The sequence below is a fragment of the Emydura macquarii genome, unplaced genomic scaffold, assembly GCF_026122565.2.
Source record: "Emydura macquarii macquarii isolate MOO-44397 ecotype Brisbane River unplaced genomic scaffold, CSIRO-AGI_Emac_v2 contig_587, whole genome shotgun sequence".
Lineage (NCBI taxonomy): Eukaryota > Metazoa > Chordata > Testudines > Chelidae > Emydura > Emydura macquarii.
The window spans coordinates 5,681,185-5,694,937 of NW_027130724.1; the positions used below are offsets into that span (position 1 = coordinate 5,681,185).

General features: G+C 42.2%; 1 protein-coding gene across 1 annotated transcript in view; it reads left to right on the forward strand.

The window, feature by feature from the left end:
- BRSK2 (BR serine/threonine kinase 2) overlaps positions 1-13,753 on the forward strand; it is a 390,934-nt gene that overhangs the window by 268,937 nt on the left and 108,244 nt on the right. The window contains exon 4 of the mRNA XM_067540389.1: positions 9,662-9,802. Coding sequence (XP_067396490.1) covers positions 9,662-9,802 — 141 coding nt within the window. The remainder of the gene's footprint in view (positions 1-9,661; positions 9,803-13,753) is intronic.

The following is a 13,753-nucleotide window of genomic DNA, read 5'->3' on the forward strand; positions in this document are numbered from 1 at the left end:
AGGAGAATCACCTATCTGCCCACATTTAAATGAGGTGGAATATTTTTTTAGTACCACTTAATAAAAATCTCAAAAGCTAATTAGGACCAGGTCTGGTCAGTACATGGATGGATGACCTGCCAGGATAACCCAGCTACTGCAGAATGTGGCACTCTTCCTTCTTAGGCAGTGCATAACCAGTTCCCCAATGTGCTGATAGAGACTTATCTTAATGGTTCTGCCATCTTTTTTGGAGGGAATTTACACTGAGGCCTTGACCATGTTCTGATCGTTAAAATCCCATGGCTCTTTTTGTGAAAGTAGTGGTGTTAATCCCAGTGTTATCCAGTTTGGATCATTAATATTCCTCCTGCTGAACCATTCCCTTGCAGTTTCGGCAGGAGCAGTTATTTTTCCCTTCCTAAAATTTGTTGTATAGTGTTCCTGCCACATTTTGCCACAGAAGTTTCTGAACTTAAGGGTAGATTAATGCTCCCGAGCTCAGTGATATTCAGTTCTAGATTTCCTTCTCTTCAAATCCAGAAGTAGTATTATGCTGTATTAATCTGCCAGTGCCTGACCAAGACAGCGATCTGCCTGGAAATGAACGGGCTGCAACTCCTAGAGTTTGGAAGTGCTTGTTTGATAATGAGAGGTTTTTAGAGGAGATACAGTATCTGCATCATGTATTTTGGGAGTGAATGCTAGCCTTTGCTAAAATGGTTTCCAGAACCATTCCTGTCCCTAGATAATCCACTTTACCTTCTATTGCCAAAAGCTAGCCAGGAATCAGCGATCATTCCTCTTGCAAGTGGACCTTGTAATGGCCATCCACACTTTTGTCACCTCCAGGCTGGACTACTACAGTGCATTCTGTTTAGGATTAACTTTGAAGTATACCCAGAAGCTCTGGCTAATGCATAACACAACGGTCTCATGTCTCTGCACTGGCTTCCTGTTCTGCAGCTCGAGGTGTTGGTAATAATCTCTAAAGCACTGATGGTTTGGAACTCAGTTTAATGAGAGACCATCTCATCCTGTACACTGTAGTGGCATGGTGAGTATCAGTTTAAACACTCCAAGCTCAAAGGTCTCTGTCTTATGCATTCACTTTCTTTAGCAGTCCATCATATCCCAAGACTTGCCTCTGTTCAAGATATTTCCATTTGGCTTAGCTTTTAACTAATTTGTTTTTTTAGTGATGCTGGTCAGGGGAAGCAGGACCTGTTTGATTTTATGCCTGGCCAAATGACTGGATTATTTTTTATTTGTCCATTTGGGGTGTTCTATGTAATTTATTATTTTAAAATGTATACTGTTCATCAGATGCCTAGCTGCGACAGCAGTAGGCACCTCAATAAACTTTATCCTATAATCAATCATAATTTGGACACTCATCTGAAAAATGCTTTCAGATTCTTTGGGATCAGAGATGATGTACAGTATTGGAGCATCAATCTGTGAGTCAGGAGTTCTGCTCCCAACTATTCTGCTGACTTGCTGTGAGCCCTTGAACAAGTTACTCCCTCTCTGTGCCTCAGTTTCACCATATGTAAAATGAGGATTATAAAATCTCCCTAATTCACAGGTGGGTGGCAAGGCTCACATAATAAATGCTCGTAAGGTGCATTGAGATCCTTGGATAAAAGGTGACATAGAAGTGCAAAGTATTGTTTGTTAAGTATTATAAATTCAGTTATTATTATTTTGTATTTATAATCTTTCATCCAAAGATCTCAATTCACTTTACACTCTAATGATAAATAATAATAAATAATAAATGTATGTGTTTCCCTGACGGATCTAATTTGTATAAGGGCAGATGTATCATAAATTGTGTGGATCTATAGGGCTGGGAAAATATAAACTGCATATCCAGACTGTTACCAAGATGTAATGATGGGCTGCTTTCGGGACACTTAGGTGGTATGCATGTGTTATTCCTGGCCATGCCTAGGTTAGCAAATAACCTGTCATTCTCTGTAATCATCAGGACCAGGGTGACCTCTGTGGATATTGTGCCCTTGATACCTAGGAATACATAGAACTGGTTCTTCCTGTGCCAGTCAGCCTTTCTATAACAGTTGTATTTCCATAAATCACTCCTGGCTAGATTGTGCAATTTAAGCACAGCCCTACCTTGGGGTGGTGCAGAACTACCCTGCCCCAGAGGGAGCACCATGAGGCATTCTCCCAGAACTCCCCAGTGTGCAGCAGGATCACATCCAGCCATTGATGGAGTGCAGCATACTTCTCCTGCCCTGCAATCAGCCAGCAAGTAGAGGAGTGGGGTCATGGCTCTGTCTGCTCTCCTCCCCTTTTGCTTTGGGATGCCAATAGCAAGGGAGCTGCTCCTGCATTCCTTTGACCACAAGGACTTCAGTTCTCACTTCTGCCTTTTCATGTGCTACATAAAGTGGGAGGAGGCTCCTGGCACTCTTCCCTGCACGGTACCCCTGTATGAGAGCTAGGCAGAGTCTGGCCCCGCAGCTGGGGTTTGCAGGTGAAAATGAAAAGCAGGCTCATGAATTAGTAGTAAATTTTCCACCAACAGACATGAACCCTGAGCCAAGATCTACAGAAAGAAAGTATGGCTCAGAATCCAAACCTGATGAATGAGGCTGACAACTGTGAAGTTCTCAGCGTGATGCTGAGACTCCATTGAGCATTGCACTGTCACCTGGTAACTGCAAGCAGGGCTGCTTCTGCAGACCTCACCACAACTTTTCCTAACTTCTGTGATCTGAAAGGATGGTATAAAATGTTGGCAGAACAGAGATATCATGAAATTAGCAGTGCCTCATGGTTCCATTTAGGCTTGCAATTGCCTGAAAATGGAGTGGGGACAGAAGGGCAGGGCAGTAGGAAAATGGACCAAGTTTTCATCAAGCTGACAAAAACATTAAGATTTGGTTTGAGTTTTGGAGCAGAGGTTCCCATGGCTTCTTGTTTTTTTGTGGATGGATTTGTCTGTCTGGGCAGATAGTGGCATCATAAGTACCAATAACCAACTACCAGCTTGTGAGGGCTGTTGAATGCTACCAAAGACAAGAGGGGATTGTGGCGTTTTCCTTAACACATTAGCTACGGATTGTCAGATATTTTTTGATAGATCCAGAGGGAGCTGGACTATCCTCTCCATTTGTAGAAGTAGGTCCTAGCCGTTGGTGGCATATAGAGGTTGTAAAGGACCAACTTGTCCCCAAGGATAATATCCCTGGTACAGGAGCAGCTCCGAGCATAGGGGCATACTGGGGCCAGGAAAAGGAGAGGGCATAGTACTTTATGCTATGTTTGTTCTAGGCTGCAGAACAGCCCACAGGCAGTCATTGGGAGGCTGCTGTAAGTTAGAACATGCTGAGGGCTGTACCAGTTCCTAAAACAGGTGGAATCTGGGAGGCACAAAAATGGCTTACAGCCACCTTTGCCCCACACTTCTGCTGTACTACACCTTCTCTGTTGTGGCTATCCCTGTAACAGCAGCAAGGTTTATACAGTTTTGTTGCCTTAAGCATTCTATCAGAGATTTTTTTTTAAAAGTCTAGCCTTACTTCTTTTCCCAGCTGCATGGGCTTCTCACATGATACGCAGAGGCCATCTGAGGTTAGTAGCTTGTTAGCTTTGACTGGGGAGTTTAGGATACAGATGGAAAAGTGGCAAAGGAGATAGATAAAATAAATAAAACATGTTGGGAAGAATCACTCAGCTGCTGTACATGATCTCTCTGCTCCCCTCCAATAGATGAAATCATTCCTCCTATTAAGCATTCAGCTTCTTTTCCTTGAAACACCAGGGTCTCGTCTCCTTCGTCTCTGAAGCTTACCCTGAAATTTTTTAATTTCATGTTTTGGCTTGCAGCAGAGGCATAAAGAAATTCTGGGCATGAATGGTACTGACATTCTATAACCATGGCCTCGTGTGTTAGGGAATCTGCCCCATGTTTAAGAATTCACCAGATAGAGGAAATGTTTATTAGTTTTTTAAGTGTGTGTATGTGTGTGTGTGCTCTGCAGACTGCAGTGACAGGAGTCTGACAGCTGCAGCCTATGTCGAACTCCACTGTTTCCAAATAGGCTTATGCATCAAAAAGGAGAGGCCAGCGCTGCAATCACTGTAATCACAGCAGTGAAAGCTAGAGAACCGGGGTGATTGATGTTCAGGGCAGTGTGGTCTAGTGAACATGAGCGCAGGAAATCTTGAGTTCTAATCCCCACTCTGAGACCAACTTGCCATGTAACCTTGGGCAATTCACTGTGCCACACTCCCCTATCTGTAAAATGAGGGTGATGACCTTTACAGAGTGTCTCTTGCAAGGATAGTGAGAGGATTAAATGAGTTAACATTTGTACAGTGCTTTCAAGATGGGAGAGCTAAGTGTTCTCACAGAGTATTTCAGCCTGAAATGGCTCCATGCTCCCCTGTCGCGATTATCACAGCATGTGGGCATATAGCATACTGCCCAGGGGCTGTCTCTTTCCTCTCCCTCTGTTTTCTCTGCATGACTTTTCAGGAAGCGATGCATGCTGTGTTTTTACAGTTAGGTTTCCATTGAGGAGAGCTTTTGACTGACACCATCAGTTTTACCATAGGCAGGGTTGAAAAACTTTCTTTACAAATTGCTGTTTTCTATCTTTTATATAACATGCAATGAATGGAAAGCAATAGCCAAGACTAGGTTCTGGGAACAGCTGTAGTAGCAAAATGGTAACATGAGGTCATATCATAGTCAGGAAAGAGCAGAGGGATAAGAACTGCAGGAAATACCCTCTTTCCTTGTTCATTTCTACAACTGTATATAATCTGTTTGTCACCTGCTCACTGAATCATCAAAGAGCCAGGCAAGGTTCCAATCCCACTGCTTTCTATTAAAGTCAATGAGGGCTGCAGAGCAAGTTGATGGCTGGTCTTGTGGTCTCACTGTTTGATTTAGGGAAAGTCACTTAGTCTCTCTGTCCCTCGGTTCCTCATCTGTAAAATGGGACAATCCTGTTTCCTTTGTCTTTCTTCTCTGTCTACACGGTAAGCTTTTGAGAATGGGATTGTCTCTTTATATATATGTACAGCATGGGAGCTGCTAGGCCATAGTGTACTAATAAAAATAATTAACAATGGTGCAACCAGCCTGCAACACTTGGGAAATTATCATTATTTATTTTATTTATTTGCATTACTGTAGTGCCTTAGGACCCTAGTCATGGACCAGGACCCCAATGTGCTAAGCATGTACAAACACAGAACGAAAAGACAGTCCCTGTCCCAATGGGCTTACATTCCCCTATCCCCAGCCTTATTTAAAACACCATGTGTACTGCTCCCATGCCATGTAAAACAACAACAAAACACTGGCTTGCACACAGCAGGAGGTAGATATTGAACTGTGCCCTTGCTTAATCAAAAATCTCCAAGCTGGAGGGTGATCTTAAAAACAAACAGTTGCGTTGTAGGGAATAGGGTTGGTTGATGATTCTTTCTGGTACTGCAGCATATCAGAACTAAGAATTTCTGGATGTAACATTAACCACATGGCATTTGTAGAGTGATCTTTGCAGCATTTATTTCTTACACTTTAACCATTTGGGAATGTGTTTGTTGCCCTCCTTGTTCCTGTCACGTGAGGGGATCTGTCAGAGCAGAATACATTGTCTCTGTGCTTCTTTGTTGTCCCTCAAGTCATCTCAGGCACATATCTTTTTCAGCTATTTCCCCTATTTATTTCCATTATTGTATCTGGTGCTTCTGGGTAATAAACAAAAATAAATAGGCTTGTAAATGCTCCCTGTCTTTCAATTTGTTTTATTTTTCATACCACATGTTGGTGCACTTTGGCCGAGTGTTTTTAATAAGACAAAGTTGATGAAAATAAATTGCTTTGCAGTTCCTGCTGTGGGTGACAGAAATGCTGGGTCTGTAACTTTCTGAAACTCTGCCCTTGAAACATGTGTAAAGGGGTGTCTGCATGCTTGTACATACAAACTCCTTTATACCTCCCAGTGTAAAAAAATCTATCCATCTGTATTATGTCTGAAATCTATAAGCCAGATTCTCTGCTACATCTGCTTCTTCTGGGCACAGCAGAAAGGAAGAGTTGTCAGGGAGTATGTTAGTTGTTCCCAAGACCAGTTTTGGGTCTGCCACAAGAGAGACTAGATCAGGTCATTCTCTGGTATAAGGAAGAGAATGATTTATATAGAGGACCCTCTTTCCCAGTATGCCTTGCTGCCAAGGTCTGGTTAGTATAGAACTGAGACTTAAAGGGCCCATGCATCCCAATTCAGTCTCCAAGGGACTATGCATCAGATGGAGATAGCTGAAATGCCACTCCCTGTCCTACACCCTGACATGCCTCTACACCAGAGGCTGTATGCCTGCCCAGGACTTCTGTATGTCAGAAGCCTGAACTATTGAGATGTGGGCTGTCTTTTCTCCTTTTGCATCACATAGCAGTGCAAAAGCAATAGAGTAGGACAGAGAACTTGGTCCTATATTAATAACATCTGTACTGTATATACAGTGGTGATATCTGTATTATAAATTGCATTTTATCATATATTTATGGTGATCTCACCTGCACTCTGCCCACTAAAGCTTTCCTACCTGCATTAGAGATAGTCAAAATTTTTTAAAATTTGATTTTTCAATGAAAATTTTCATCTTATTTTAGATTTTAATGAAAAAAAATATTGACAAAATTTCCATGAACTTTTCCTGTGAAGTTTCAACCAGCACTAAAACTTAATCAGAGTTTTTCAAATTTTGATTTAAAAAAAAGTTTTCTAACATTTTTCCACTAGATCAATATCTCTGTAAGGTACCTGTTCAACCCCCTTTTACAGTAATGTCTCAACATCCCACAGTCTTCTATTGTATTTATCCACACAACACCCCTGTGAGGCAGAGAATTATTATCACCCACTGACACACACAGAGAGTCTAAGTCATCTTCTCATGTTCTCGTCACAAACAAGATGTTTTTCCAGAACCATCCACAATTGATGCCTTTTTCCATCGCTGCAACGAGGTCCTCCTTCATACAAGTCTCCCCAAAGAGTTGACAAACAAGCAGGTGCTTCATGGTCTGCATCTCACCACACTCTCATATATTCATGTCTTTAGAGTAGCCTCATTTTGATATATTAGTCTTTGATCTGCCAGTTTGCGTGTGCAGGCAGTTCAGACATCGCCACATTGACCAGTCTGTATCAGATTCTCCGAGAAGATCCTCCTGGGATTCCAGATCTATTTCAGTGCATCTGACTGTGCCTAGTCTTTCATTCCATAACCTCATTCGTGTCTTACCAGCTGTCACATCCAAAGGCACAACACTGGTTATAAAACTCTTTCGTGATTTAAGTCTAAGGACTTGTCTTCAGTTACCTCCGAGATTCAGCGGCAGTCAACCGGAGTTATACAAGCTATGCAAAAAACTTGCGTAACTCCCGTTGACTTCTCTGCTTCTGTTCTGCGCACCGTCTTCACTGCACTGTGCCAATGGGAACCATGTTCCCGACGACACAGCGCTACGCCCCTTAAGAAGGTGGTCTTAACACATCGATTTCTGGATCGACTGAGCGGGTCTTCACTGACCGCTCAGTCGATCCAGAGAAGTCGATCTGACGGCGGCGAATTTGCCACCGTCAGTGAAGACATAGCCTAAGTGACTTTCCCAGGGTTACACAGGAGCAGGGATTTAAACCCAGATCTCCCAAGTCTGCAACTACTGTCCTAACCACTGGACCATCTTTATTCTCTCCAGGGCTGCTTCTAATACTCTGAGTAGCTTCAAAAAAACCATTGGAAAAAGTCTACAAGAATGTTTTCCTCTTTCCCCCCAATTCTGGAGTTTCCCTGTCAAATCATACCATTCTGAGGCACAGAAAGGACAATATTCCGTCCTGGAATAATTCTGTTCTTTTCCTCTCCCTCCAAGACCTGTTTGGTTGGACTAAAGGTACTTGAACTAAGGCTAACTTGCCTTATGCACACATGAATACAACAATAACGCCCTATAAAATTTGTCAAAGCTCTCTAAAATGCATTATTTTAAAAGTTTTCCAGTGAAATATGTGCTGTAAACAAAAGGTGATGTGATGTAATAGTCCTGTTCACCTTCATGCTGCTGCCCCCCTGCAGATATCTACTGTCAGATCACATGCCCTGCCATGCAGCAATGGAACACATTTTAAAGCAGTTACCCGTTGAGGAAGTGTGGGCTTGCTCATCTATTACAGTATTCTGAAGCCAAGGGCATAAAAGCCTCCTCTGAATATCTGCCCCATAAGAGGGAATCTGCAAAGCAATCCATTCAGAAAACAAAAGGTACTTTGGTAAGTGACCTCTTTGTGTCACTAGTCTGGGAGGGCCCGCAGAGTAATGCTGGTCATCTCAGACTCATACCAATAAAAGTTTTATACAATACCTTTGCGTCATTTATTCTCCCTATATGTAATGTACTGCGTGTACACAGAAGGAGTCAGCACTGTACAGTAGCACAGAATCACAGTAAATAGAGATGGAAAAGGCCTTATAGGTTCTCTAGACCAGTGTTTCTCAACGACCGGTCTGTGGACTGGCACCAGTCCCTGCGATTTCCCTGATACAGTTTAGGAAGGCAGCAAGCCAGTGCCTGGTATCAAAAAGGTTGAGAAACATTGCTCTAGACAATCCTCCTATCAATGCAGGTCTGTTACCTACCCTATGCTCTCCAATATTGTATCTAGTCCAGTTTTAAATGACTCAGTTGAGGAGGCTTCCATTACTTCTCTAGGGAAACTATTCCATGGTCTTATACAGTTCCACTGTTAGGAAACCTTCCCAGATATTTAGGCTAAGTTTTCTTTTGCTTGGTTGCATTCCATTACCCCTAATTATAATAACCCTTTGGGCCATCCTAGATAATTCCTCTGCTTTCTTTGCCTTGTACACTTTTGGAATACTTGAATGCTCGATGATAATGTGCAGTTATCCCATGCCCCTCTTGGGTCCTAATTCTTCAGCCTTTACTCGTGCTGTGTAACACTTACATGCAAGAGTAGTCCCTTGAAGTCAGTGGGACTAGTCAAATGAAGCAGTGCTATTCAGCATGAGTAAGGATTGCAGAAATGAGCCCTTAACTGGGTGCCCATGCTAGACATATGTGGTTTATCTTTCTCATAAATCAGTCTGCTAATCTATTTTCAGAAGCTCTCTGAAGTCTCTCTCGTTTGTTGACATTGTCTGGTACTGAGATGTCCGGAATTGAACATAGTAGTGTGAAATGTAGTTCTCCAAAGCTATTTCAAAAAGGAACTATCACCATCCAACTTGGTTAATGACCTGCTGTCTCTGCATATGCAGCCTAATTCTACATTAGCTTTTACAGCTGCCATATTATGCTGAAAGCTCATATATAATTTGCTGCCCACTATCCCTCTTGGTCTTTTGAGGCATTATTGCTTTCCAGGTACCATCCCTCTACTGGGTATGCTGAAAACTGAATTTGTTCCATTGTTTTAAATCACTGAAATGCCTGGAGTCCTAGCAGTGGTTGATTCCAATTCTGTTAAAAATATTCACAGCTGCTAATTTTCCAATTCTCTCATTTCACAGTATTTCACAAAAGTGTCATTCCACGCACGCGAGAGAGAGAGAGAGAGAGAGGCTGTGTGATCATGTGCTAACAAAGGCCTGGCTTACTTTTTTCTAGGTATTTGGTGCTAGAACATGTGTCAGGTGGGGAGCTCTTCGACTATCTCGTAAAAAAGGGAAGATTAACGCCAAAAGAAGCCAGGAAGTTCTTCCGACAAATCATCTCTGCTTTAGACTTCTGCCATAGTCATTCAATATGGTGAGTACAGCAGATTTATAATGGGTGGTGACTATGGCATGAAAACTCATAAAAAAGCAGTCATTGGGGCTGTGGCTCCTTCTACTTCTATTGCTATTAACTAGTTAATGTTGTAAAGCTCTTGGGGTCCAAAAGTGCTACATAAATGCTGCTGCTGCTACTTCTTGGCTATCTCTGTAAAAACACTTCAGTCACACATATATTGTTCATGCAGATTGTCCATGATTTTCCTTTGGCTCTGTTTATAATATATATAGATGGCTCATTTCTGACTTCCACTGGAAAGGAAACCTACTGTTCCATGGTGAGCATGAGGGGAGGGAGCAGCTGCTGTCATGTTCATTTATAATGAGTGCTTTAACCAAGAAAATCAAATTCCTGGGGGACCAATGGTTAATTTCCATGGGTCTTGGGGGCACTTGCCAATAACCTAGAATAATATGTGCCGTATCAAGACTAGTCCCTGAAGAAACCTGAGACAATTATCAATACAACAAGGTAATTTTATGGCCTTCTTGGATTATAAGGAAACCTACTGGCAGTTGGCAGCCCTGCCTGGGCCCCTTCTGGGCATTTGAGTCACTGTTGCCTTTAATTTCCTTTCCAGGAGGGAGTAATTTTCTTTATCAGTCAGTTATTGTTACATATTAACTCAGTTGAATGATTTAACCATTCAGTGCGGTTTAACCTGTAACTTTCAGATGGCATTTTAAATTGAACGGTTTCCACTTCAGCTTTAACAAGTTCAGGTAATTTAAATTATACTGAAATTGAGTTGTTGCAGCCAATCAAAGTACAGGGTTTCTGAACTGTAGCTGCACGCTTATTTCTCAGTCATGCAATTCCATGCACTCTGATTGGCTGAGGTGTTGTAATTTACATAATGACTGAACAGTTGTTTCTTAATAACTACATACAGCATGCAAATTCCTCCATTCTGATAGGCTGAGGGCCATTGTCAGACAATGAAACAACAGGCATTTGCATAATGACCGTATACTTCTCAGTAATTGTGCAATGATAGTCAAACCAGAGGAATATGGATAAACTACTGTCCTCAGAATGCCCCATACATATGCCCATAGTGAAAATGGCCACCTAAGTGTCTGATTTGCTCCCCTGCTTGTCTGACCAACTGGAAATTTCTAAGGGAATGTATTACTAATGGATGGAAGAAGGAAGCTAAGCCTTTCTCAAGGGGCAAGAAGGAGCTGTAGGACGATATTAAGAAGAATGGTGGTAGGGTGGAGAGCAGTTCAGAGGTTGAGCTGACGATGTTTGCGGATTTTGAAGTTCTGAGGACGGTACGCAGCATGGACAGGTTTGTGATAATCAATAGAGCATGGAGTGAGCCGACAATGAGGAATAACAACATGAGGGTCCAATCCAAAACCCACTTAAATTAATGGTGAGACCCCTCATTAACTTCAGTGGACTTTGGATCAGACCCCGAAGGTTTTCTCTGTTGGCAAATAATTCTTAACAAATAATTTGTTCTGTGAATTTGACGTCTTTTTCTCCTGGTGAAACATTTGTGGGGGAATCATGGTTTTCTCAAATGTATTTATTATTCAGAACCATCCACTAAATACATTTCTGAGAATAATTCATGGTCGATTGCTCAGGAGCAGTTTGGTTTGGAAACCGAATAGTGTTGTTACAATTACTTTTGATTGGACACATGGTCTGTTTCTGTTCCTCATCGGCAGAGCACAACTCTTAGAGGCCCTGATTCAGGAGAGCATTTATGCTTGTGCATAAGCACCATTTCTGAATAATAAGGATGTTTTCCTGTATCTGCCCAGAATCAGATTTCAGGTGTAAACAGCTGCATTTACACATTCAGAATTCAAATTCTGCAGATATTTTCCATTATTCTCTTAACATTGACAGTCTCCGCAGGTATTGCTGCTGGTAAATTCATTTGCCCAAATATTCACAGGAGGCACATCCAAAAAGGGTGCAAACGCAGTGGATGGTAATTCATTTAATAATTCAAATGAATATTTACAGACAGATGTTTGTGCTATTCACCTGACTCTTGTGGAAATGTATATCTCCTGACAAGTGTGTCACAGATAGATAGATGGACAGATGCCTTCTGGTGTCTGTGTCTTTAATAAACAGGACTGAGAGTGGGGCGGAGGCTGTGGGAAAGGATAAGTAAATTAAGGATTAAGGGTTTCTAGGGAATTTTCAAGGGATGGTGAGTGCCTTTTTTAAGGATCCCCAACTACCATCTTAAACACATTTGGGTGTTTTGAGGCAATATCCTTCGTGTTAAGAAGTGGGTCTGTTTCCCTGATCTCCTCCTCAACCCCTACTCTACTACTGTTAGTGCTGAGTCAAATGGCAGTGAATCAGGAGCATGCCCTCATCCATGGTCACTATGAGAACCACGTGGCTCCTGAGATGATGTGAGAGTCTGAGCAGTCACCATCAAAGGTTTTTAAAAAATCAGGTTTGTAAATATATAATAATTTAATGTGCTTTCCTAAGCAACGAAGCCTGACCTTGCCCTGTCGCAGGGCAGCGAGATGACAAATCATCTCATCAACCGGGTTATCCAGTTATGACCACACTGAGTAATGAAGGCTTCTCCTTTGGCTAATGACTGGATGCGACTGCCTCTAGCATGCTAACAGAATAGACTGATAGCTCTGTGCCCCCCACCCAATATCATGCCACCAAACACAGAGAAATTCCTAAGATTTACAGTTTCTTCAGCATCCTGGTAAGTTTGTCTTTCACTGCTTTGAATTTATTGATGCCTCAGAATTCTTGGATGAGAGAATCTGAAAGTGTTTCCCCACTTGATCAGGGGTCTCTGCCTTCAACCATGGGCAGAAATTGCCTTTGTCTGATGATGGGTTTTCAAGGCTGCAGCCCCAGGAAGGAACAAAATGGATTTGTAATTTGCTTGTGTTTGTTTTAATGTTATTTTAAATCAGTGTGAATTTTCTGTTCTAATTTATTTATTTTTAATGGGAGTGTAGTGGGAGCTTGGAGCTTCTCCCAGTCACAGTCACTGTACAGTATTTTTGTAGTAGGGTTGGCTGTGGGAGAATTTGCAGCTGCCCCAGTTATAACCCTTCTCAGGAGTGCAGGAAATGGAATAGGACCATTGGCATGTAGGACCTCACAACTACCCTAGCTTCAGGAGTCGGTAAAATGTCAGAGCAGCACCGACCACGTTTTTCCAAAGTGACTTATGATGTTGGTTGCCCACCTTGATGCCCACTTTGAAACACTCGAAAGGGAACTTGTGTTCAGCAGGTGATGAGCAACCACCCCCTCAAAACTAGGGTCCTCTCAGGGACCTCAAGTGGAACCCTAAAATCAGTAGTCACTTTTGAACATATTGGCCATTGACTGTGTGGGATCTCACAGCTACTCCAGTTGTAGGCACAATCACTGTAGGAAATTATATAAAAGCTCTGAGCATGGGGAAGTTCACAGCTACTCCAGTCCTAGCTTTCCCCAGGAGAAGTACCCTTCTATTTAGAGAAAGCAAAGACTGCAGAGAGAGAACAGAATCTGGAAGGAAATAGGAGAGAACAGCTAAAAGACTCCTGATTGGCTGTATGTGACATCATTGACCAACGTTGTGATTGGTCTGAGTTGTGTTTTTTGTGTGTGTTGGGTTTTTCCTTTGGTCAGGCTCCTATTTGGTGTCTGTATCTTGTGAGCTGACAAATAAAAAGATGATTAGGGAAAAGGCCCTGTGGCAAACCTTCAGAAATAACAGATAATGCCAATTACTGCACAGGGCAGTGGTGACACGGAGAGGAAATTCTCTTTGGTAGTGAGCAGTAGGATGATTATTTCATTTTATTTTTATTTTGGTTTGGCTTTTTTTTTTTTCAGGAGGGCACATGGAGGGTTTGTGGTTCTGTCTGAATATTGATAAATGACAATTACTGGGGCCTCTTCTTTCATTGCCTGAGGCTG